At 38.7% G+C, this 26,461-nt stretch overlaps 3 protein-coding genes and 1 pseudogene across 4 annotated transcripts; 1 reads left to right on the forward strand and 3 right to left on the reverse strand.

Annotated features, from left to right (window-relative positions):
* Positions 1 to 1,567: 1,567 nt before the first annotated feature.
* On the forward strand, positions 1,568 to 7,470 carry LOC113668451 (uncharacterized). Its single transcript, XM_089201522.1, has 4 exons — positions 1,568 to 2,104; positions 4,426 to 4,537; positions 5,366 to 5,679; positions 6,085 to 7,470. Exons 1-4 carry the CDS (start codon positions 1,754 to 1,756, stop codon positions 6,262 to 6,264), a joined length of 957 nt encoding a protein of 318 aa, XP_089057648.1. The 5' UTR covers positions 1,568 to 1,753; the 3' UTR covers positions 6,265 to 7,470.
* Positions 6,752 to 8,702, reverse strand: LOC149048849 (uncharacterized). The gene is made up of 3 exons (XM_089201524.1): positions 8,479 to 8,702; positions 7,499 to 7,818; positions 6,752 to 7,045 (listed from the first exon to the last, which is right to left on the reverse strand). The coding sequence occupies exons 1-3, from the start codon at positions 8,675 to 8,677 to the stop codon at positions 6,878 to 6,880; spliced, it is 687 nt and encodes a 228-aa protein (XP_089057650.1). The 5' UTR covers positions 8,678 to 8,702; the 3' UTR covers positions 6,752 to 6,877.
* A 1,546-nt stretch (positions 8,703 to 10,248) lies between these two features.
* Positions 10,249 to 11,802, reverse strand: LOC149048850 (P2X purinoceptor 7-like; annotated as a pseudogene). Its single transcript, XR_016184744.1, has 4 exons — positions 11,553 to 11,802; positions 11,191 to 11,418; positions 10,888 to 11,064; positions 10,249 to 10,555 (listed from the first exon to the last, which is right to left on the reverse strand). The product of XR_016184744.1 is annotated as a P2X purinoceptor 7-like (transcript).
* Positions 11,803 to 12,896: 1,094 nt separating this feature from the next.
* LOC113668439 (uncharacterized) lies at positions 12,897 to 23,635 on the reverse strand. Its single transcript, XM_027184339.2, has 7 exons — positions 23,438 to 23,635; positions 18,499 to 18,818; positions 15,998 to 16,178; positions 15,038 to 15,411; positions 14,635 to 14,815; positions 13,904 to 14,238; positions 12,897 to 13,202 (listed from the first exon to the last, which is right to left on the reverse strand). The coding sequence occupies exons 1-7, from the start codon at positions 23,559 to 23,561 to the stop codon at positions 13,005 to 13,007; spliced, it is 1,713 nt and encodes a 570-aa protein (XP_027040140.2). The 5' UTR covers positions 23,562 to 23,635; the 3' UTR covers positions 12,897 to 13,004.
* Positions 23,636 to 26,461: the final 2,826 nt, after the last annotated feature.

A 26,461-nucleotide genomic window follows, 5' to 3' on the forward strand; every position in this document is an offset into this window, starting at 1 on the left:
TCCTTATTTCAAATTTCATCTACAAAATGGAATTAAGAGTAACCTTTTCGTTCCCCCTAGCTCATACGATTGGAACATTGTGCTTTTCGGTTTTCTGGTTGTAGCACTCAAAATTATCGGTCTTTCGGTTTCAGTAGTACGGTTTTAGGTTTTTCATTTCAGTTTTGATGCAAGTTTAGAGTAGTTTTCCGCTATCAGATAACCTCAATCATGCCTTCCAATGTACGTACAACCGTAGCTGTTACGGGCATTTTTTTTTTCTGATTTTATGTCTGATTTTGTTCATGTAATCGATTAAATTAGCCTTACTTGGCATTAATATGGGTAGAGACGTGTCAAATCAAAGGTTTGCAATTAGTGAAGCAGATATTTCATGCAATTTTTAGATTTTAGGCACATCTAGAGGTGTTGTGGAGATTTGCAAACGTTTTGGTGTATTGAAACAAAAAATATGGGAGCGATCGATGAATTCTCAGCGGCCGATAGGTCTTTTGGTTTTTGTTCATCATAATTTCTCTATAATTAGTTTCGTAGAAACATTCGCTTACCTTCAAAAAATAAAAAAACAAACAAACAAACAAACACAAACAAAACAACAGAAAAATAAGCAAACTGAAAGAACATAATTCAGCTGCTTTGGCATATAAGATCAAACACGCAGCTGGTTTTCTTTTGTTTGTTTGTTTGTTTCTGTTTTGTTTGTTTGTTTGTCTGTTGTTGTTTTTGTTGTTTGACTATTCGTGATTTTATCAAACCAGTTCGACCAAGGAAAGTGTACCAGTTTCTGAACTGACTCAACTATTTGGTTTTTTTTTCCATATTTCATTCGATTTCAGAGGAGTTGTCCATTTGTGTTTTAACTACACCTTTTCATATTGTATATTTCGTTCTACAAATGATGATGACACCAATTCTGTCTATTCTAAACCATTTACAATAAATGTATTTTTGACGGTAACAGCTGCCCAACAAATAGCATCCAATGAGAATGTTTAATCAACTAATTAGGACTTAATAAATGCTGATAATTTACGATAAAAAAAAAATTATCTCACCTCCCCTCCCCCCAAAAACGATAGACGTCCAGTTGATGCGCTGGACTTCGGATTCAGAGGTCCCGGTACGAGCAATGGCCGGGTATCTTTTAAAAGTCACTTTATTTTCACACTGCCTCTTGGCATATAAGCTCCGGCGCCCTCTGATCCATTTGGCTCGGCTGTAGTTAACATTTTGTTCATTCCGTAGAATGCCTCTTGAATTTGGTTTCGCGCAGGATGCACTTGATATTAAGCTTTAGTCCGCAATTAGGCGAGTTCAGCCAAGTCTTGAGATGATCTCCATTGCTGAATTGCTTGTTAAAATCAAAATTCAGATAGGGCTTGCTATTGACAATCACCACTCAAACGGGTTGGCAGACTCACGCGGGAACCATGGCCGATTGCGATTTCTCAGCAAGCCTGAGGGATAATCAGCCATTCTGTCCTATTGATACTATAATTTTTTCGTCAATTAGCTTTTGTCTCGCAAGTAAAAAAATCGAATATAACCAAACTAGACATGCGTAGTTGTTGAGTTTGACGGCGGGGAAGTGTAGGAGTGTTATTCAGCCGAGTGCCTCTCGATTTCAATTAAGCATTTGCAAAGACCATGCAATTTTTTTTTTCTATTTCCGCAAATAGAAAGTGAAAACAAAACCATCTCAAGGTGTAACAGGTTTCTTAAAGGCATATACAAACTGGGGTGACTATTGACCATGCTGAGGAAGGCTCTACACGCAATAATTCTCATAGCCTTTCAAAGAGAGGCAAGTGGCGAAGTATCTCCAAACCAAAAATCTTCCGTATTCTCTCGTTCAGCCTACTTCATGACAATGAATAATAACCGACTTCATGGCTACGTTGTTGAACGTTTTCAGTCCGCTAGCTTGTTATTATGCAACCAAAAGTGCGTAAGGAGAGAATGGTGTACTTCTACGAATTTCAAAGCGCCTGAACAAAGTGGAAAAACCGGAACCTGTGGACTGAACAAGCACAGTTATTCTTCCGTTTTCGAAAGCGCGAGTTTACGCGAAGAGGATGGAGTTACTTTCTCCCTACTCGTTAAGGTAACAGTCTCCAAGAAAACTATTTTCGATGATAGAAAAAAATTAGATATTACAAACAAACGTTTAGGGATTTTTGCAAAGAGTAAGTTACTTCGCAAGCTGGGTTTCAAAACAGATATGTTCGACACGATGTAGCAGCAAAAATGATTAATTCATTGCTTTAAGAGAATTCTTAGGGAGAACAGGCAAGGCGAACTATATCTGAACCATAAACATTTAGGGCAGTTCACGCAAAGCTGAAATTGCTGATGCTGTGAGCTATAGAAACGACAAACACCCGCAGAGGGTAATTACTTTTTTTTATTAATTGGCCTGGTAGGCTTTTGCCAACTAATTATACATGACTGCTTAATTTCGGTTCGTCTCAAACGAAGCTCAAAACGTCCGCTTAAAGAAATAGCTCTTTCTTTACCAAAAAAAATGCATATTGGGATAAATTCATTCAAACCTAACTCATGCAAATCACTCTGGGAATTACTGAATTTAATTGAAGGGAGAAAAGCGTTTATTTTGATTCCAAGCCACCACTTTTTTCTTTTTCTATTGTTTGACTTTTCGCTCCAGGCTTTCTGCTTTGCTGCATTCAAAAATGTTTAATTCAATCCTTTATTTCCTGTTCCTCATCTTCTAGAATCGATTTGATAATTATTACTGTAAACTTCCACCCTCTATTAATATGCCTTGGCTTCTATCATTACCAAATATTTGTTTTACCACATAGGTTTATGTAGAATTCATATGTCATGGAAATGAAATATTGATATTCCTTGTTTCAACAAAAGTATTAATTATATAGAGATATAGAATTATTGGCAAAACACATCATCCCTTTAATCATCTTCGGCAAAATTTTTACTTTTCTGGTTTCTCCTTTGATGAAAATAACCAACGTTACTTTCTTTAAAAGATAATATTTCCTGTGTTTAGCAATAAGAAGGCGAGGAATATTGATAGCAGTAGAAATTTGCATGATAAACAATTTAATTTGTAGCCTATTTTTATAAGTCTATTGGCTGACAGCTGGCCTTAGCGTTCAGAGTCCCAAGAATAGTTGTCCGCTCCATTCCTAAGGGTAACCGATATGTGATTTCGACTCACAATAACAGCACGCTATCAGGCAAACGGGTAATGAGAATGAAGACATACATCAACTAAGAAATATTGTTTGAGTCAAGAACTAACATTATAGGACCTGTATAATGAGCCTTAAGGAGATTTGAAATTTCAATCGATCCTAGGGATAGAGGATAACACATTCGACAGAAAACTGATGCTGAAAAACGAAAGAATTTGTCATTAGTTCTGAAGGAAATATTCGTTTGATTTCCGCCAAAATTTCTGAACTAATCAATGTATCAGGGAACTTTCAAAATTGTTCTCAAGTGTTGATACAATATACGCTTTTTTCTTAGTTGAAGTAACTCGCTTTTTGAAAAAGCAACTTGTAGGTTCTGCATTTCTCTTGGCACTATTAAAGTTGTTGATTGCCATGACTGCGAAAACATTAAAAGGGCTTTTATAATTATGATAAAAAAAAAATCTTAGACATTTTGATAACCGTAGACTTGTACAAGTGCATGGATTTTATATTGAGTACTTGTAAAGTAACAATATATTATAAAACTAAATCAATCGATAAAGTTACAAATATGTATTCCTTATATATTTCTTTATTTCTTTATTTTATTTACAAAATTCGCCCTGAGACAGGTGGGCATACAATAAAACCCTCGGTCCCCTGCTGGGTAAATCCACCACCTAACCATCATGTCGTTTTGGAAACGACACCTCTTTACAGTTTTTCATTGAAACTTCCAGAGCGACCTACCTTTTGAAATGAAGAGACCATGGTCTCCCAAAATCTCTAAAGTCGATTACAAATTTTAAAAAGAGAAATCAATTGAACATAGGATGTTTTTTAGTGAATGACACAGGCGTACTTGGAAAAGAAACAAACTCTTGTAGGACTCGCACTTACGACCTTTCAAGCAGTTTTCGAACCCTCTACCACTGAGTTGTAGGAGATTCATGATAGGCTGAGTTGTTGAACTAGATTCATGATGACAAACCTCGTGCATGCAGCCAAGATAAAAATATCGATGTGTGATGCTTTTGTGCAATGATGATGTGAATGAGAATGGTAAATGTTCACTGCCTGAAACTGATTTAGGTGAAAGACGGTGTTATTCAGTGTCTTTGTTATTTCATTATAAATTGCAACTTCGCCAATTTAATTCTGATAGTAACCTTTTTATGGTACAGAAATACACGTGTATGTAATCCTTTTAATCCTTTCTCCTTGTCGTTATTTACACTTACAGTTTCCATGCCATAGCAAGCCATGTCTGAACAATGGGATCTGTGTTCAAGATGGTGCAGGGCTTTCTTTCCATTGTGTTTGCAAGGCGGGATTTGCTGGAACACGCTGCCAAGGTGCTAACTTATTAGACGAACACTACTTCTACATGTACTCCGAGGTCACCTGTATACTAATTCATAATCTCAATGGTTAGATATGCACTCCTTATAGAAAAACCACTACCAAGTGACTCCATCTCTGATGTAAGCCTTCAAGTTTAGTGGTCAAACCTTCATTTTATTTTTAGAAACAGGGTCTGAAGAATTATTCCTATGCCTTTGCAAAACCTCCAGAGTAATGACTAGTTATAGCAGACGCTTTGTATATCACACGCTTTCCTGCATTTTGAAATCATTTCTAACAATAGCGTAAAGTGTGGACGAGGGGAAAGTCCATGAAACAAAAATGAAGCGTGTAAAGGCTCATGGTGAGATTATGATGTACCACGATTTGTAATTGGCAGATTCACCTAAATCAGCAGCAGAAAAATGTTTCAATGAGGAGACCTCCCGTGTCCCTGCCATTCTGTTATACAATGAAACCTTGTTGAAGAGTAATGGACGTTTACCGATGGGATTAAAATCAGAACATGAGCTCCCACCTTAAATTTTAGCAACTCGTGAGGAACATGTATCATTTATATCTCGCAAGACGGACGATTTCTAGCCAAGAATTGTAGAGGAAATATCTTGTTGCATAATTTTTATCAGGTTTAAATTGATATCCAGTATCTTATTCTCTCAGGAATGGCCTTTGTTCAAAACATGTCAAAAGATTAGTGTGGAACGAATTGCCTCACAGCATTTTTACATTACCTAAGCTTTATCAGTCAATCATTTTCTCTTTTTTGAAAAAAACAACCGCTGTAACTGCTTTCGTTTCTAAATCTCTCTTTTTTAAAGCTTGTAAGTTCGATTTCGAAGATGGAAAAGATGGCTGGGAAAAGACTGGTACAACATTCGATAACCAGCCGACCTACGGTGACAACCCTACAGCTCGGAGGCGAGAACCTGCCAAACAGCAAGGGGATTGGTGGATTGGAGGATACGAGGACAGACCTTCTAAAGCTGCAACCCCTGGGCGCATTCAAGGGGACGGGCCACGTGGCACCCTTACATCTCCGTTGTTTAAAATCATTGGCCCCAACATTACCTTTCTGATTGGTGGGGGTTGCAGAATGGACTCTATAAGAGCAGAGTTAGTTATTAATGATCAGGTGGAGTAGTGGTTTGTGTTGCAAAACCCCCATAATATCTATAGTACTTCTAAAAGGAATGCAATCATAAACTTAATTTATCTCATATCCACCAAATCCTGGTAAAACATGAATTACGGACCGACTAAAGTAAAGTCATTCCACATCCTTACCACCCCACCCCCACCCCCCAAAGAAATAAATAATAATAATTTTAATAAAAAATAATAAAAGAATTAAAATACGTGAAACAATAAACTGGAAAGTGCGTGACGCAATGATGATTTAGTTTATTTTTGCACCAGTTTCGTTTGAAATGTAGTCAACCTGTGATTTAATACATTTACGTTCCCTTCGAATCTGAAATTGTCTGAGTCATATGTAACATGTAAACGTAGTGTCTATATCATTTTTTTTTTTTTGCAGGTAGTCAGAAATGAGACCGGAAATTGCAGTGAGACAATGCGTCTTAACAGCTGGGATGTTCAGAATTTCATCGGTCAAAGAGCCCGTGTTAGATTGGTAGATAACAGCTCGGAAGGATGGGGTCATATCAACTATGATCTTCTTGGAGGAGACATAAGTTGTGAAGAGGAAAAAACTTAATGCATACTAACATGCTTGAAAGATTGAAGAAGCCATCAGTGGAACTTTTTTATTTTGCAGCTCGTTTCTATTTTTCCTTTGCACTCGGCTTTCGATTTGGATCAGCAGATTGCATCTATCTAGACAAGTTTTGAAAGCTCTGGGAAGGACAGGGAAGAAAGATCAGTTTAGCTCCTATGTACGTGTCATAAAATGACAAAGGAAGAAGGCCACACTTCTTTGATGGAATATCAGTTTTCTTATGGAAAATTGAGCAGGAACAAATGGTTGCTATATCCGTTTACACATTCCTATTGATAGTTGAATCACGAGCTCTGCCCCCCCTCCCCCCCTCCCCCCCCCCCCACACACACACACACACACACACACACACACTATCCTCACACATCATGCTGTGTCATTGCAATAATGTTTAAATGAATGCGTGTGCGTTGTGGCTGCTTTTTCCTTCTTAAAGATCATAAGAACATGAAATACAAACAAAAACTTAGCATGTTAGATGACTTTATTTCCCACATTTTTAAAAGGACTACATTGATGTTTAACAACCCTTAATTTACCCTTTAACTCCCCCCTTTTCCATTTGAACTCCTCTAAGCTCGAGAAAACAGTGTTACTCGCAGCTTATGTCGCCCTTGAGATCATCAAAATTAATATGACCCCATGATCCGGAGCTGAAGTCAACCAGTTTGACGCGCGCACTTTGGCCAATGTAAGCTCCAACATCCCAGAACCTTCGAATCATGGTCTCATGACATTTGCCAGTGACTTGTTTCACCACCTAGAAAACGATAGGTGGAGCTAAGGTGAAGGAGAAAGGATGATAAATCTCCTACAATGAGTCAGTATCGTCACTTACGATTATTAATTTCGCGAGAAAAATGGACAACTATCAGGCTTAAAAACTGTGAAATATCTCTATATCCAGTATATAACCATTCAAGACAAGTTTCAACCTGAACAAGCCAGCGATATCTATGCAGGGTAGAACTGAAAACTGCCCTAAAATTAATTCAAAGATAATTGCAATTTTTTGTTGACATTCTCTCCTTTTCGTAGATTCATTCTCCTATCCTTAAGGATTTTAGTAATCCCTTACCTTCGTAAATTTCCCCCTAAAAGATCTTAGAATCCTCTGTAGTTGTTATCCTTAGAAATTTTAAAAAAAACCTACCAATGGCATTAAGGCAGCGTGGCCAGTTAAAAGTGTTCCAACTATCTCATGCATTCTTACCTTCGAACCGATGATCAACTCTGCTCGAATCACTTTGATATCACAGCCTCCGCCAATCAAAAATGAGATGTACTTGCCATTTATTTTGAAGGTTGGGGAGGTAAGAGTTCCTTGTGGCCTGTCTCCCTGTACTTTTCCTCTAGGGGAAGATATAGAGGGTCTGTTCTCGAATCCCCCAATCCACCAGTCCCCCTGCTGATTGGCAGGTGTTTGGTACCGAGCTGCAGAGTTGTCACCGTAGGTTGGCTGGTTATTGAACACTGTACCAGTTTTAGCCCAGGCCCCTATTCCGTGTTCAAAGTCGAACCTGCAGGCCTTGACTTCGATAGTAAAGAGATTTCAAGTTCAGTCAATTTATCTTCCAGTTTACTTTCTGCCTTCTACACAATTGTACGTTTAAAATAATTAAGTAAAGGTTTAGTCCTGCTTCGTATATCTTCCTTCTTGCAATTCAGAGGCTATATAGACGTGTCTTGAGCCGCGACAATATGAGTAATTTTTCAGATGAATTATGCAGTTTGAAGCTCAGACGGTACTTTGTGAAACGTTAGAAATTTAACGACTTTAGGTTGTTTGATCAGCACAGAGCTGTTATAACTCTGATAATTTGCTAAATCTGGCCAAAACTATGCAATAACCCTGATTCAAAGTTACAGCAGCTCTGGTGAACCGGGTGCCATTAGGCCGCAAATCTGTAATTTCAAATTCAGTGTGACTTACCAGAGCTCCTATGCCAGCTGATAATCTAATTTAATTATAACTGGATCTAAACTTTTAACCTTGAGCTCTGTACGGGGACACCCACAGCAAAAATACTCTCTTTCAAAATACTCTTACTAACGTGATGCGAATAAGAAACAGTTCTGAGCAAGAAGACCGAAATTTCCGACCCGAGTTTGAAATTGATCTGGATTAAAATTCTTTAGGCTCTATTTTCTAGGAACTAGCTACACCCAACAGTTTTAAACATGCATTTGTACCTTTTGGTTTCTCCAGGGCACGTAGTCGCTGGTCCAAAGATTTCAGCGTCTGCTGTATGCTCTTTAAGCATAGGTTCAAAACATTGAAATTCACTGAACCCGCCTGTGTGAACCCACATTTCTTCTTTGTTGATGACCCCTTCAGTGAATCAAGAGTCACAAGAGCAACGATAAAACAGAAACAGATTCGATAACCCATGATAACGAGAGATGTTTTTAGTCTTGAAGAGTGTTATCTCCACGAAGTGAATATAAGTTGATGTGATGACTCATGCCATTGACGTAGTTTGATTCAAACGTGTTTTTTTCTGTTAGACGTTACACCATATGTCGTGGTTAAATGAATATTTAGCCTTCAAGTTATTCTGTGACAGAGCGATTTCAGAGCTTAAGCGAAAATTCATAATCATCAAGCGCGAGAAACGTTGGATTTTCGCAGTTGCCACCAAGGAACCAAGAAGAACTTTTTCAGAAAGGGCAAATTTGAACATCAATTGTTTTAAACTGAATTGCCATGTGGATAGTTAATCATAGGAAATCAAAATAGAGAAAAGATATTTGCATACCACTTTTTTGTCATAATGTAAGCAGCTCGTGAAAAATGGAAGTGGCGTTCCTGAGAGGTTCAGGGCTCCCGTTACGAGTAGGTCCTTGTTAGGAACAATCCGTGAAAAAAAAATTGAAAAGTATAGACTGCAGAGAAAGAGAGTTTAACTTTGGAGCACACAACGCGAAAGTTTTATGGGCCATCGTCCAGAAATCTGTCAAAAAGCGGCGATATTTGTCGAGGTATTGTCAACTTTAGAGTCTAGTCACGGTTGATGAGCTGCGGTTTTTCGGTTTTAAAACAACCAGAGCAGACTGAGGCGCCAGAAGCATTCATCATAGCTATTGCTAGACTGCGAGCAGCCCCTGCTTTTCGGCGAGGTTCTTCGCGCTAGAGAAAAGAATTAGTGATTCGTGTTAACGCGCTGCACGAAATTCTTGGAGTCGAATGTGAACACCTAAATTTTTTGACTCGCGTGACGGTATTGGCTCGAAAAGGAGGGAATACTAGTCTACACGTGTCATTTCTTTGTCTACGAATAAAGTTAAAGGGCATGTAAACCCAAAAAACGTTCATTTTCTTTTCACATAGATGTTTAGTAAATATATCAAGTACACCAAAGGTACCATTCTTTTTTTCTCAAAAGTCCATTTTCACTTTGTAAAAGCTCTTTCAAATTCGAAACATTCGCCATCTTGAATGTCGCCATCTTTCCTGTAACGTCACGGTCGGAACCTCTGAAGTCTCGTTTTATCATCGCGTGAGACACGAAGGAGTCTTTTCCACAGCCGTTGTTTGCTGGTCTCGTCATGATTTTTTTACTTACAGTTGGCTTCAATATATTAAATTTTTTCATAATGGTAAAACGTTGTGCCGTCCAGTTTTGTACTGATTTTAAACAAAACTAGGCATCCAATGCAAATATTTTCAAATGACGCAAATTTGAGGCGACAATTTGTGAAATTTGCTCAAGTGAAAATAGCCGATTCCGTCGAGCCGTTCGAACATTCTGTTATTTGTAGCAGTCATTTTTCTTCCTGGTGCTGTACCGACGATTCAGGCCCTACCAGAAGCAAATTATTCGGAAGTATAAAAACGACCCATACAGTCGGTAGACGACGAGGATTCGGAAGTGGCCGACCGAACTGAGAAAAGTTGAGCTCTTCAAAAGTTAGAGGTTAACAGAGACAGTACAAAATCGATTTACATGAAAAAGTTTCGTTAATTAAACATTAATAGCTTTATTGGTTCTCCAAAAACATCTTTTTTCTCATCTAATGAAAGACTATGGGGAAGCCAGTTGTTCGGGAGCCAGCGCTGAGCCCATAAAAGACACTGACCTGTCTGAATCTTTGCCTGAATTCGAAACACGTATCAAAGAAAGAGAATTCGTTGATGTCAGTGTATAATAACTTGATTTGGAATTTTGTTGGTTCGATACAAATAATTCTATACAGGATCCCATAATCAACCCTTATGTTCTATAAGGGAATCTATGCCAGCCCCACTTGGTGCTTCCTTTGAGAAACCCTGCAGAGAAACAGCAGAAGAATTTGTGTCACGGTTTTCATAGCAGTGAAAATACATTCAAAGGTCAGTAGGACAATATCCATCATTTTGAGTATAACTTAAAAGATCCTAATTTCAGCTTGCAAAACTATCTTTTCAGTATTTCAAATCAAAGCAAACCCAAACAGGGTTGGATAATTATGAAGGCCACACAAGGAAATGTACATGGTAAACTTGTTTATCGATGGAAATGCTTCGGAGATGAAGGAAAGCATTACATAAATATCGCTTAAAGAACGGGCACAACCTCCAGTGCTGTAAGACAAATAACTAAGATCTGCATTAACATATACCTTTGTTTCTCTCAAAGGTTTAGCGGTTTTAATTCAGTGTAAGGCGATCCAAAATCCGCTGGAAAACTTTTTCGGATATTATTTACCGCAGAAGATGGCACAGCGACCCTGAAGTGTTTGCCGAGATATCCCCAACACCAACGAACAAGCTATCTGTAGGCAATTTAGCGAAATTTCCTGCCAGAAAAGAAGCGAAAAACAACTAGCTTTAGTACTGTATTATTAAATCAATGGCAGAAACAACTCAAGCAAATCGATCTCAAAATGTAACAAAACAGATGAAACAGAAAACATTTGGCTTACTCGTTTCCGGTGTGATTATCTTGGCCTTGCTGCTGCCTGTACGCGTAATTGGCCGTCTCCAGCACCCAGAAATCAAGGCAAATTGACTGAAAACCTGGATGCTCAGTAATACAACTTATCTGGGTTTCAGGCCCTTGCTACTCTACTTTTTGCCACAATTGCCCGATTTCCGTACAACAAACACTTTCATGAGTTGTCGGCATTGGTTGACAAGTTCCACACTCGCACCTTTGATAGTTTTGCATAAAACACCCTCAGAAGCTCAAGTTTAAAAAAATTTCTGTTGCATTCTTTTAGATTATACCCTCGCTTTATTGGATTTTCATATCAAATACAAATAAATCACACAGTAAATTAAATACCAGTCTGAGTTTCCGAGACGGTCGCATCGCTGTCAACACGTTCTGTACTGTCCTCGTGCGGATCGCTTCGGTGAACCCTACGCGGCTCATATTGTTAAGGACGTGACCCAGACTCTCTTAAAGATTCTGGATTATCCTCATCGCTGTCATGTACTAAGCTTAAGGCATTCGAGTCGCTATCTTCTGAAAAAACATCTTCCAAACTAACGCTACTTACACGAACTCCCACACCAGTTCTACTGGGGAATATGTGTTGCGCAATATTTTAGTTCCACCGCTTACGTCACGACTTCTCGCTATTGTTTTTACCGGAAATGGAATTTCAGTTGAAATGCCGATTTTCTCCTAAAATAAGTCGAATTGGACAAAACTAATTTCAAATTCGTTTTCTACGGCACTTTTTACATAGTTTAAGAAAAACATGCACTTTTGGGTTTACATACCCTTTAAGGCCTTCAGCAAAATGAGCCTGGGTAGGGCCTACCAGTGGTCTGGCGCTTGAAGATTTCTCTTTGGCTCGCTTTGCACAGGGAATTACCGTATTTATTCGATTAAACGCCACAGCGTTTATTAAATTTTTCATTATTTGAGTGCGGCGTTTATACGAGGGCGACATTTATTCAAAATCCTGACAATAGTATGGTAACTGACCAACTGAATTTTAAAAAAACAGAAACATGTTTCAGTGCTTGTCTAAAAAGTCATTTTTTTTATATTGTTCTCAATTACACAATTTCCACGTTAATACTACTGTAGTACATAAAGTGAATAAAGATAACTTTTGTTGGATATGCTGTCTTGATATCAGAACTGGTTCATTTAAAGGACTTTTGTCTGGTTCACTCAAAATCTACAACTGCGATCGAAGCAATGGTTGCTATGTGCTTTTATCCACGATGGTAACTAATTACTTGAGAGGCCAAAAAAGACAACAAATTATTACGGTACTTCACGGCCGCTATGATCGCTGAATGATCGCTATGTGCTTTTATCCACGGTGGATAACTAATAACTTTAGGGGCCAAAAAAGGTAACAAATGATTACGTTCATGACAGGACGGAAAATGCGTGCACTGTAAGTACCTCCCTTTGTCCCATACAAAGCCTTAGAAAACTTTTCTAAGGGTTTGTATGGGGACAACGGGAGGTACTTACAGTGCACGCATTTTCCGTCCTGTCATGCTTCATGGCCGCCATGTTGAGGCCACTTGGATAGGCACCAACATGGCGTCCCCGCTTTGAGCTCAGTAATAGTGCAGCGGAGTCCAGTACATTTACGATCCTGATACATTGTCTAATAGAGAAATACTAAGGAAACAAACAAGCAAGTTTACAAACAGGAACTAAAGAGGTGAAAATAAAGCTTTTTACTTTGATTGCTTGAACTTAATCCATTTATCATATAACGTTTTATGGAATACTCTGACTGTTTTTCATTTTCTAATCGAAAACTTAAAGGAAAGTGTCAATGTCTTCATTAGAGCCCGTGCAAATTATGTCGCCCTTCATATCGTCAAAGTTGATGTGACCCCAGCCTTCAGAGCTAAAATCGACCAGACGCACTTGTGCAAAATGACCGAGAAGATCTCCAACATACCAGAATTTTCGTGTCATTGTCTCGTGGCAATTACCAGTTGCATTCCTGACAACCTGAAAGAGATAAAGTATTTTTGGTGTGATTCTCTCAGCTAAGGAAAAAACATAAGGAGGAAGGCACAGCTTTTTAAACTTTGCAATATAATTGCTAACACTAGTAGTATACAGGGGCATTATGGCACACACTCAGCCGATCAGAGTAGAGAATTATTCACCAAGTAGTACAAATGAACTAAGGATATGGCTGGATCGGCATCCAAGATGGTAGATGGCTGTGTTTTCATTAGCTACCCATTTTGCGGAATCTTTTTGCTACATTGTAAATCCTTTATTGACCATGCTTGTTAGGTCAAGATGGCTGGATATTGGCCGAGTTCTTTTTTTGGGTTTTTATGGACCTCGACTTCGTCTCAATCCATAAAAACACACAGAAACAAAGAACTCGGAAATATCTAGCAATCTTGACCTCACGCTTGATCAATAACGCATACGTAACTATATTTAACTGCAAGGATTCCTTGCACACATTTGAACAGAAAGAGTTGCTGGTGTTGTCGAATTTATCATGGGCTGTGAATTTCTTAAGCAGCTTAAAGAACTATTGATGAACAGAATTCTCTCGCCCGACTCTGTCTATGATTGGAGGAAAATGTCTCCACTATGGTATCTGGTCGTCTTACTTGGGCTCACCAGCCTATTTTTTATCAATTCCTGCAAGGTAAACCCCACCTTAACCAATTAAGTGTCTTACTCACTCTGTCATCGACTATTAACTCAGCACGAATGGCGTCTACGTCACAGCCTCCACCGATCAGAAACGAAATATAATTTCCCTGTATGTCAAATGTTGGAGAAGTAAGAGTTCCCTGTGGTGCATCCAACTGGCTTCGTCCTGCTGTGGCCCACTTCGATGGTCGGTCCTCGTATCCTCCAATCCACCAGTCCCCGTGTTGGTTGGCAGGTTGTCTTTGGTTCCGAGCTGTAGGGTTATCACCGTAGGTCGGCTGGTTGTCAAATGCTGTACCAGTCCTAACCCAGCCATCAAGTCCTTCTTCAAAGTCAAAGCTGAATAATGCTTTGTCAAGAATATCTGTGTAATGAACCAAAGGAACAACATTCCCTACCGTTATTACTCAATTGACTTTTGTGTTAAATTGAGCTTAATACTCTTTGACGCTCCTAACAACTAGAAGAGACTATTTTTATAAAACCAACGGAGTTCGGTTCACGAGAAATTTTTACCTTTGCATATGTAACTTTGTAATTAGTCTCCGATATATGCAAGACATCAATGCCGCATGTCTCCTGTGACGCAGAGGTTTCACCTCAACCAAGAAAATGCATAGAGTATCTTCAACCTCGTACATCATTTCAAGCCGATTCTAGTCTAACCATTCATATTGTCTAGAGGTCTGCGTGGCCACACGATAGACACACATAGGATAACGAAGTTTAAATGATTTAAACCTAACAGAAATATAAGTACCAGTGTTTTCAGGGGCTGAACAGGTAATGTCGCCTCTCAGATCATCAAAGTTGATGTGACCCCAGCTTCCAGAGCTAAAGTCCACCAGTTTGACTTGCGCAGTTCGGCCAATGAAATCTCCAACTTCCCAGAATTTACGGGTCATTGTCTCGTGGCACTCCCCGGTCGCTTTTCTGACAACCTGAAACAGAACAACGATGTATTTTGCGAGTTTCAATTGTTTCTTCCACTGACATGCGCCCTTGAACGAGTTTCTTTAATATATTACTCTGAACCTGAGTAAAGCTTGAAGTCCAGAAGTACTGAATCCCTTCTGTCACAAAAATCGATAGCAAATAAACGTTTTAAAGTAACTTTCATTAACACCAGGTGATTCAGTGAATGATCTTTAGTTGAATTATACCTCATAATCAATAATCAGTTCAGCGCGAACGGAATTGATGTTACAACCTCCACCGATCAAGAATGTAATGTATTTTCCCCCGATGATGAATGATGGAGTCGTAAGAGTCCCTTGTGGCCCGTCTCCTTGTCCGTATCCTGCAGGAGCCGATTTTGAAGGCCGCCTCTCGTATCCTCCAATCCACCAGTTCCCTTGTTGATTGGCATGATGTCCTCTCCTACGAGCTGTCGGGTTGTCACCGTATGTCGGCTGGCTGTCAAACGCTGAACCGGTTCTATGCCAGTCATTAATACCTTCTTCGAAGTCGAACACACAGCTTTCTTTAGAGATATCGGTTTTTAAGATATCAGTCGTAAAGCCCAGCCCACGCAATCCTGTAGAAAAGCGTATAATTAAACCTGATTTATGAAAGGCCGGATGGGCTAACGTAAGCCGGTCCAGAAAAGCCGTCCGACCCCGCACCTGCACGGCTCAGTTTCAAAGACTTAAAATAAAACAGAAATGAAAGAAAAAGTTGAGTATTTTGTTAAAGAGTGAGTTTCTTGTTCTGACTAGGGGAAATAAAGGAAAAAGCTTTCGTTTTAAAATGCTTTTAGGTAAGCGCTCGTCGTTCTCCTGTTTGAAATCGCGTCTTATTTAAGTTCAAACATAATCTCAAGATTTCCAGACTTACTGTTCATATGATTTACACTTATTTGGTTCTCGGTTGTGACAAACAGACCGAGCGCACCCAGGCGAATGTTTTCCCGTGCAGCCCTCTCATTCTGTCAATAACTACATATCATCCGTGGATACCTGACTCAGTCAGTTTTCATCGTTCATGAAAGCTGATCCAAACAGTTTACTTCTCCAGCTAGTTCCAAGATGGATTTATACCAGAAAGGTTTTCTTGAAAATTGTCACAGGTTGATCCTATAATATTCACCTTAGAATTTTAAACCTCCTAAGCTAAATAAATACCAGTGTTTTCCAGGTTTGAGCAGGTTATGTCGCCTTCAAGATCGTCAAAGTTGATGTGACCCCATCCATGAGAGCTGAAGTCAACCAATTTGACTTGAGCAAGTTGACCAATAAAGTCCCGAACATACCAGAATTGACGGGTCATTGTTTCATGGCACTTACCGGTTGTTCTTCGCACAACCTAAAAAGCGAGCGAAGGAGTATCAAAACAACTGAGAGAATATGTAATCTCAAGAGTCACTCGGGAAAAAAAGAAATTGTGATTAATTTTCTACATCTTTCAAATAGTTCATTTGGCGAACAAGCATTAGTAACATGTATATCCATGTGACATGTATATCCAGTAATAAAGCCAAAAAAAAAATCATCCATGGAGCAGTATAAACAGTGAAGTAATCCTCACTCAGTAAGGTGCATGGGATGCACCGCACTATAAAAGAGATTTGACAGAGCGTCAACAGCCATAAATCAACGTCTTAGTGGCGCAAGGTTTAATTTAATTTTTTTCAAAGGACAAAGTGATTTACCAGCTGGAATACCAAAGCTCGCGGTCACAGGGTCGGAAATGAGACTTGAGGAAATAACATATTTGTACAAGGAACCCTCTAGGGCTGTGCATCGTGGATAGATTGTAAAGATGTCTTTTTTAACTCAAGATTAATACAGACATTTCTAGTTTCTACAAAAGCGTTCGCTATCTCCTCCGTCTCCTCTCTGAATTCTCTTAGTTCAACCGAGGCTATTCTAATAATGTGGAGGCTAAAGTGTTTGCTAAATGGTAGAACAAAGAAAAAGCCGTTTTTCAGCCGTTTAGTTTTTAATCATAACCATTACCATTGCCTCAAATGTAATTGGTGCATTAGCTGCTTTATTTTTCACTAATAATTTTTTTACAGTTGTAATTGGCCAGTCAGCTGCAACCAGATGTTAAAAGAAAAACTTAAAACATATTTTATTTGGAAGCGTTATAAAAGCTTTCTTATCTTGGTGTTGGGAATGTGCCTAATAATTTCCTATTTCGATGGCGGTCTTACTTTGTTAGTAGAGTAACTGTTATATTGTTTCTTTCTGGGAGAAAAAATTCATTCAACCTCACAAAAGTTTGCATTACGCCGTTTGATTATGGCATATATATTCTCCCATCGCGAGTTTGACATGAAAGCAGATGTTCACTCTCTACGGTGATTGGAGCTTGCGGTAATATATCAATTATCTTTCGGTAATTATAAGATGTATTTCATTTATGATAATCCACTTGATGAATAAGAGAGTAATTTGATCGGTTCCTAGAAATTCCTCCTTCTTACACTTCCGATTCTTTTCAGGCTCGTTTCCAGATTAATTTCATGTTAATTTTTTAATTTAGCACGTTCAACACCTCTTTCTGTATGAAAGGTGACGAAAGGCGTAAACAACTTGTACTTTTCATCTCCTGCACTGAATTTATAATCAGTTAACTTACATGAACGGCTGGTTGTTCTTTTGGGGGCGGTACTTAGGGTACGCTCTTTCTCACTCGAATTCTCTGTTTTTCTGTTGTTATGTAAAAAAACTTTGAGGGCTATTTTCTCTTAGTTAACTTTTTAAGTGTAATTCTAATCTATGCAATGGGTCCTTTGTAATTTTCATAATATCGATCTTGTTTTTGTTTTTCCCGATCTTAACCGCAAAAGTATGAAATTTTAGGTAAAAAGTCGTTTTGGAAAGAGTCAACAAATTGAAGTTACATACTTAGTATGCGGGATCTGTTTCACGTAACTTAACTTGATTCGCTAGTTAAGAGAGAAATAGTGGCGTTGGTCAAATATTGACAGCTGGATAACTGTCACCTTTATAAGCTAGAGACCAACAGTTTCCTTGAGAGAGTAGAGTTAGTCCCTGAGCAAGCACGTTGTATTGAGTTTTTAAGAAAGGAAATACAGAAGTATCAACTGAACAAAGAATGTTAGAAAAATCTTCTAACACGGACGCCTGTAATCGGTCAGTTGAAGCAGCCAATCGTACTAAGTCCACTCAGCTAAAACCAACAATCACAGAATTGGTCACAATAACCATCCCAACAACCACTTATCCTAAAATAAAATAAAAACTAGAGAATTTTCAAAATGGATGATATTTTTACTCTGGACATGATCTCTTCCAGAGATGTTTGTCCTAAATGTATTTGTCTTTTCTTCTTTGGGGAAATTGTAATGGTTATGATTAATTGGTAACAGGACTTCGTGTCGTCCAATTTTGTCTGTAATCATACTCGTGATTGACAAATCAGACTCCCTCTTCGCAGTCGTCCGATTTTCTTAATCACGGGTATGTTTACAGACCGAATTAAACTCCACTCGCTACTATTACCATTATTTATAGTACGTTCTCGTTGCACTTTTTCATATCACGGTGACTAACGCCCAGTCGCCCACAACCTCTTTTCTCTCAAAATTTTTTTCTGATTCCTTCTTTCTCTTTAGTTTTACTCATTCGAAAGTATTTACATTCATGATTCTTACCTTGTTATTGACAATCAATTCAGCGCGAACAGAGTTTATATCACAGCCTCCACCGATAAGAAATGCAATGAGACTGCCCATAATTTCAAAGGGAGGCGAAGTGATGGTTCCCTGTGGTCTGTCTCCTTGCAGTAGTCCTGCCTTTGACACATTTGATGGTCTGTCTTCGGCACCCCCAATCCACCAATCCCCTTGCTGTTTGGCAGGTTGTCCCCGTTTCCGAGCTGTAGGGTTGTCACCGTATGTCGGCTGGTTATTGAAAGCTGTGCCAGTCTTTTCCCAGCCATGGAGCCCATTTTCAAAGTCGAATTTGCATGCCTCTGTAAAAAATATGGAGGAAAATTGAAACTGTTCCAGATAATATTATTTAGCATTATTAAAACATTGGATGGCGATGAAGGAGCGTTTTAACTGGCTATGAAAACTCCGAAAATCATTTTTTATTTAAGTTTCAACTCCAAACATTGCATTTCTAGAGCTCTGACTGGTTCACTCAACGTCTGTTATTAGCTCTAATTCAGAGTCATGTTATATGGAAATGCATTGCGCCAACTATTACAGAGCTGAAAAAAGGTTTCAAATATCCAAACATTTTTTAGGCTTCAACGACAGCGGAATCAGTGAAAGCAAGAGAATATCGAATGATATTCTCTTGGCACAGAAGATTTCTTTCTTTTCCACTCCAGCAGGAGCTCAAAGTAATGGGCTCCTGATTCCACTCATTTCTATCTCCATGTGCTCGCAGAGTTTTCTTTGTGAGTTATCTGTTGTTTTGATTTTTGTCCTGCTGCTGTGCTATTTAATAAGCGCGCCCGCCCACTCCACCCAAATTCGCTCTCAAACGCCTCGTTTCCCGCGAAACAATCTTTGTAAGTATAGGTGTGATATTTTACTTTCTAATTTAGTAGTTAAGCGGTTTGATGACAGTTGAGTTACTTAAGATTTAGGTGTATATAATTGAGCGTAGCACGGTTATTGCAGTCTTGTAGCAAGAATGTTCGGAGAGACTCCGTTGTAGTTCTGTCTTCAAGCAAAAGTACTCATTGAAGGGGGTCGGGATAAGTAGAAAATTTCACCAGTATTTTCCGGTAACAACGGATGAACAACCTCTTGCCGATTTCAGGAAAACTTGCTATCCGCAGATCATTGGCCTCTCTCACACACATTACTTCCCTTGAGGTTCTATCGTTTCTTCGTTAACACCGTGTGATCGCATCGTTGTTATAACCCAAACGTGAAAGAAGAACTTGCCGCGGAAATAACAAAGCGATTTTCGACCAAAGCATTGTTCACGCTTTATTTGCAGGCTTGCTTTATTTACAGTCTTCATTGCTCGACTTGCGACTCCAATGACAACGTTTTACCCACAAGCTAAGACAAAAGCACAATGGGGCGTCATATCACGATTGTTTTATTTTCTTTAATAGTTAAAGATCATAGAGTATGGTTCGTCGACATAAAATTATATATTTTTGACGCTTCATCCTGATCTGCCGGAGGTGAGATTGACTGAGAGGTCACAGTTGTGATTATTTGTCTGCGTCATTCACAGAAGTTTGGCCTTCAGTTGTTTAATAAGAATATTCTAGGTTTTTGCTGTATCGCATTGAACCCTCCGTTAGAAAAAAAGTTAAAGTAGTAGATTGTGATTTTATCGCGGTTCCGCTGATTTTAGCTGTTACAGCTGGCCGCATATTTCATACACAGGCAGCCCAAGCTCCAGCTGTGAGATAATAATCTTACGAAATAACAGTCATGGAGAAATTATGAGGATTACGACCGCTCTAAGGAATAAAACATAAGTCAAATTCTCACAAAAAAAACATCACCTTACTTCCACAGTGCATTGCTTGTTATCTGACTGCTTACTACGTTGAAGGGAACCCATATTTCGAGGTTTTCTACGTACATGAGAAAAGCCCTTTTCTCATGTACTTGCTGGGGCCGCCTGTGGTTTCATACTGTCACAGAGCGCCCTGTGGAATCAAGCTGATCAGAAAGACAATGATATTTGAAAACCAAATTCTTCACGTGAAACTTATGAACATGTACATAACATGAAAGCCAGTACGGTATCCCCTGAGCCATGCTCGCTTTCCATCCTCTCTTTCAATCACCTAAACAAAAACCACCAACCGAGAGACAGAGGTGAATAATCAGCAACCACAGTTCGTCGGTCTATTTTATCCTTGGACCTCCTCAAAGTCTCCTGCGTTTAAATAAAATCAGTTCTCTTGTAATAACAGACGAATGGACTTTGATGTTGAACATTGGATGTCGCTGTTAAAGATATAACACATGGGTTCCTAAACTATGGATTGTCAATGTAAACAATATATTTGTTGTTGTTGTTGTTGTTGTTTTGTGTTCTTTTTTTAGTACTGTTTATAAATCACTGTAGGATGTATTGCTCTTGTGGGTGGTTTGTCATAATTTACCTCGTTTATGACAAATTCACACGGTGATCAAATCGAAAATCGTGGTAAAGATAGTTATGGCAAGTCAGAAGGATATAATCCAAGGATTACATAAAGGATGAATTTCACAGAATTTACCCCGTTTTTCTAGAATTCACTGATCAAATTGGAAAATCGGGGTAAAGATGGCTACGGCAAGTCAGTAGGATATATTCCACTTAAAGGATGAATTTCACAGAATTTACCCCTTTTGAAGTTCTCAAACTTCGAGCGAGGAAATCTTTACAGTCTTCTAACAATTTTGCCTTGCTTTTCTCCCCTAGTTGAGAAGTGACACGCAGAAGACAGATCACATCGCACTTTGATTGGAAGAAGTAAAACCGCATTCTATTGGTTATTAGGTGTGAGGACATAATTACAACAGAAGACACAACTACAGCGCTAGAAATAGCTTAGGATTTTAGTAAATCGCGAGTAATTAATCTCAATCTTGGTTTTACGTAGTTTATTTACGATCCATGCAATATCCGAACTTTCTAGATTCAAACAATCTCGATCTTTCTGTTACAAAATAGTGATTCTGTATCAGATAAATAGAATCACTATTTTGTAACAGAAAGATCGAGATCGTTTGAATGTAGAAAGTTCGGATATTGTATGGATCGTAAATAAACGCAAGAAATCGGAAAGATAAAGTCCTATTGATTGTCGAACCAGCGCTACGCAGTGATTTTCCTTAACGCATGCCATCGCGCGCCAAATTAGACTAGCGGAATAGTATTTTTCACTAATTGTCGACAGATTTTTCACTTAAACAAACAAAAAGAGCTCCAGTCCAGGGCCTTAGAGAGAAACAGCCTGACGAAGAGCCAAAAAGCAGCTGATAATTGGTGTACCCCTACAAATTGAAAGATCCATTAGTCATTTTCTGAAAAGGTCATAGACAGGCCTACACAGACTCCCCTGTGTGGTTTTACGTTTGCGACGCAAAAGCCTTTAATTAAAGCTTCGCTCTGACGAGTATGTCTTTGAGCGATTTACCTCTTTTGTATGATATAATCGGAGGCGTTTTGTAAATTTTTTTCAGCAGTGGCTGATTTTGGATGAGGTTCCATTCTTGCATCAATATTTGTTTTAAATTTTTCACCCCTGGGTGGTATGCTGTCACAAAAGGCAATATTTTGCCTTTAGTTTTTTTGTTGTTTTAAGTGTCGACTGCCTTGCGGCAAACGAGACCTCAGATAACGTTTTTTCAATTAGGCTTTTTGGGTAACCACGTGCTTCAAGTCGTTTTGAAGTTACACATGGCCTCCTGGAAATTTCTTTCCGAGGAGTTTGTTCTTAGAAGTCTGACAGCTTCTCCTTTAAGAAAGCCTTTCTTAACACCTGGCGGGTGGCAAGATGAATAGTGTGTATATTGAAAGGTCTCGGTCGGTTTGGTGAAGGTGAAGCCACATACGTTGTCGAGATGAGCGAGTGAGTGAACGAGTGATCAGTGGTAACAATAGAAATCCGATCTTCAACCAATTTCCGACGCTACTTACCGTTTGTTTTGGAGTGCTGCAGAAGACAATAATATCTCACAATCATTTCAGGAGAGCGCGTGAAAAAACGAAGCTTTTCTTCACAGAAATATCTTTAGAGGTGTGATCGGCGCATCATGAAAACTTACAAGAATTTTTTTTTCTTTAAGGAGAGAGCATGTAACCGTTGGAATCAACAAATTATCCCCCGTAGATCCGAAGATATGATTTTCTATTCTTGCCGTGACATTAAGGGGGATGATAAACATCTCAGAATAACTTCACAGTGGCATCTCCGGCACGTAATTAATCAAGACTTTTCCTTGCAGAAATATCGAATAGGTTCGATCTGCACATCGTGGAAACTTTAAAGAAATATTTTATTTATTCGAAGAGAGAGCATTTGGTAAAATTTCCTCACAGCCCCATACTACATTATGCATTCAGTTCTTGGATAGAGAAAAGAATGACAAAAACAATACATTGCCATCAGGAAAACGGATTTGTTTTACAATAGTATGGGGCTGTGCGAAAATTTTATCGAGCATTTAACTATTTCCATCAGCGACTGATGCCGGTCCTAAAGAACCCGCGCTAAGTTTGCTAAGCGAGCAGGGTAGGTTTTCTGTTTTGCATGTGACACAAATTACCTGCGTCACTTCCATCATGGAAGAGCAAAGAATAGCATCATTATACAAACTCTGGTTCTTTTCAATGTCATGGAAATTGTGCTATATCAGTAGCCACATGCAATCTTTTGCGTTTTTTGTCTATTTTCACAGTCTTTTTGTGGGACAGTGTATTGAAATCGCGCGACCGCAGGTTACACACTCTGATAACTTGTCGGATGTGAAGGGTCTAGACAAATAGAATTTTGTCTCACGAGCACTTGTTCAACCACTCAACATTGGGATAGAGAATTACTGAGTTATCATCCAAACAAAAGCTTTGAGCTTATAGGAAAGCAAATATAAACGACAGCAATGCAATTGGTCTTACCTCGTTTATCTAAAGATCCGGTCGGATTTGGTACTCTAGAGGGTGACCGGGTAACAGGAGTTCCTTTTGATGATGAGAAAATTACAAGGAACGGGATGAAAACTAACCAAACCTGAGCTCGCATACCAGTTGAGGAAAACTTGACTGAAGCTCCGCAGGTACTGAATGAATCATTCAACTGACAGATTCTTTCTTTGGGAAAAAAGCCAAACAAAACGCCAGATGTACTCAAAAAAGAACTTCATTTATTTGACTTTGTATATCTAATTACCAGGTCGGATTTCTCATTTACCTGAAGAGCAGATAGCTAGCAGATAGCACGAACTTCATTTGACATCGGGTGGATTCCTCTGTGCGAAATGAAATGATAAATCAAGCCTGGCACTCATACTTGCTACATGTTGCAATTTCATCTCCAATATAAGGGGAAAAAGAAAAGAAAAAATAAAAGGAAGTAAGAAATCATGTCTGCAACCCTACCTTAACTTATTAGTCCATAATGCTAAGAGGGGTCCTTAACACGCCATGGGCCAACAGATGAAATATATCCATTCTGGTTCTGTTTAATGACGGATAGTTTATCACAAATGTCAAGTATCTTTGACCTGACGATTCGTCGGTTTTGTTTTCGTATTTTAGAAAATACCTCTGTTATCAGTCATCACGGGCTAATCCATTCTTGATGTTACGTGATTTTCGGACACTGGTGAGACGGAGAGACATAAGCTAGAAATAGTAAAAAAGGACTCTCAGTTCAACAAATCGACCAAAAATTTCCTTTGCTTAGTGCCTTATTTATCAGAGAAATGACGTCAACAATATTCAAACTAAACTTGAGACAAAAGGAAGAAGAAAACAGTCGAACCTCCCTTTGCGACTACCTCTCGTAAGCGACCATCCGCAAAAGGTTTTTCACAACACCAAAAGTTTCCAAGTCAAATTACTATAAATGGAGCCTCTCGTAAGCGGTCACTTGACAGAAAATCGGCTTCTCTCGAGCGAAAACTGAACAGAAAAAACCTTTTACTATCGAAAACTGAATAGATGTCGTAAAAGTAAAGGCATGGGAAGTATTTCCCGAAATAGTTTTACAGCGTAAGTAAAATTGGAAGAATTGATAAACAAAAATGCAAAAAACTCTCTCATCTCAATAATACTAGACTTATACATGCATAAATGTGTCAATCTTGCATTGAACAGAAAATTTGTGTCGGAGCAGTATCAAAGAACATCAACTGGAGTATGCAATAAATGCCACAGTTTGTCTGATTTACGCCTGAACTAGCATTGCAAACATGCCGTTCAATATTAGCTCCCAACAAAGTTAGACTAAATTACATGAAAGGTTTTAGCGAAAAATATTCAAGTGCAGGTATCGCTGAGCGCTGGTGAAAGGGTCCGGTCACTATATGCAAACTTTCCAAAATATGAAAATCCAGACTTAACTTTTCGGGTAATCGCTTACAGGAGGTTTGACTGTATGTTACAACAAATAATCTCATAACAAAACTATTCAAAATAGTAATCGATGCAAACCTTCATCCTTTGTACGCTCTTCCTCTTACTGTAATTCAGGTGGAGAATATGAAGCTTTGAATCAGTATTCATGGATAACTATTGATTATCCCAACCAAGATTTTAGCCAAGAAAAGCTAGATCCGCCATCCTTTGTCCACAGTTCCTATCAACTTTTACTTTTTTATCTGGAGTACGAATATATTCAATATGGCGGCCTACAGTCAAGACTATCTGGCGTGTATTTTATCATACCTGGATAACTCAGGCCTAAAGAATGGATTAGCGCTTTTAGGTAAATCTTTCGTCAAAATTAACTCCTATTCTTTTTCAGGATATAGGTTTAATTCGCAAATGCGAGAATAAGAGCTGTAGGTTTATACTAGGGTTATAATTTGCATCTTGATTTCTTATTGGATGTAGCTCAGAAACTAATACGTAGGAGTTTCGCGGTAGGGAAATCGTGAATCTGGACAGAACAAGCAGTTTTTCACATGACTGAATGAGTTGAAAAATCCCCTTTTTGAGACTGTACTGTACGGGAAATAAAATATATTAGCTGATTGAACTCAGATTTTCTTTTTTGTTTAATTGTCCTTCTGTAGGTCTTTTGTGGACAGCCAAAGTATCTTTAACTCTAGCTTTCAACATCGTGAAAGGCATGAGAATATGTTTTCTTTGTTAAAGTAATCAAATTACCCTAATTTCTGAAAATCCATCAATGACTGAACATTACCATTAATTAGAGGATATTCAAGTGGGGAGAAGGGGTGGATGAGAAAAATGTGCACTATTAATTTAAATTGATGAGAAGAATTTGTTTGAACACATGCGGAAATGTCTAGGAAGTATTTTCAAGAGGTTTTGACTTTTCAACCATTTTTAACTTATGTTCTAAACCTATTTCCTTGTATTATGGAAAAGGAATACAAGGTTGAGACGTGTATCATTCCAATAGACTTTGCCACAGGATAATTACCAGAAAATGACCTCCTCACTAGAGGGACTAGTGATATAGGCTTTTTAGGTGAGGAATGATATCTATAAAGGCTAGGCCAAGCAATGTTGAATATAAGATATCAAGGACTAAGACAAGGCAGGTATTCAATCAATACTTACTTTTCTGAAGACTTGTGTAATTTCATTGGTTAATAATGATGATTATTATAAGTAAGAAACAGTGGACTGCATGACCCACATGGTCAACTTTCGAGGCTAATCACGGTTGATGAACTGCAGAAATATTAATTTCGGTTTTAAAACAACCAGAGCAGACTGAGGCGCCAGAAGCATTCATCATAATTATTGCTAGACTACGAGCAGCCCCTGCGTTTCGGCGAAGTTCTTCGCGCTAGAGAAACAAAACAGTGATTCGTGTTCACGCGCTGCGCGAAATTCTTGGAGTCGAACGCGAACACATAAATTTTTTTGTTCGATGAAATTTTTTAAAGTAAAGGCCTTTAGGAACACAAGCCTACGTAGGGCCTTTTAGCGGTCTGGCGCTTGAAG

This window comes from Pocillopora damicornis, chromosome 3, assembly GCF_964200805.1.
Source record: "Pocillopora damicornis chromosome 3, jaPocDami1.2, whole genome shotgun sequence".
In the NCBI taxonomy this organism is placed as follows: domain Eukaryota; kingdom Metazoa; phylum Cnidaria; class Anthozoa; order Scleractinia; family Pocilloporidae; genus Pocillopora; species Pocillopora damicornis.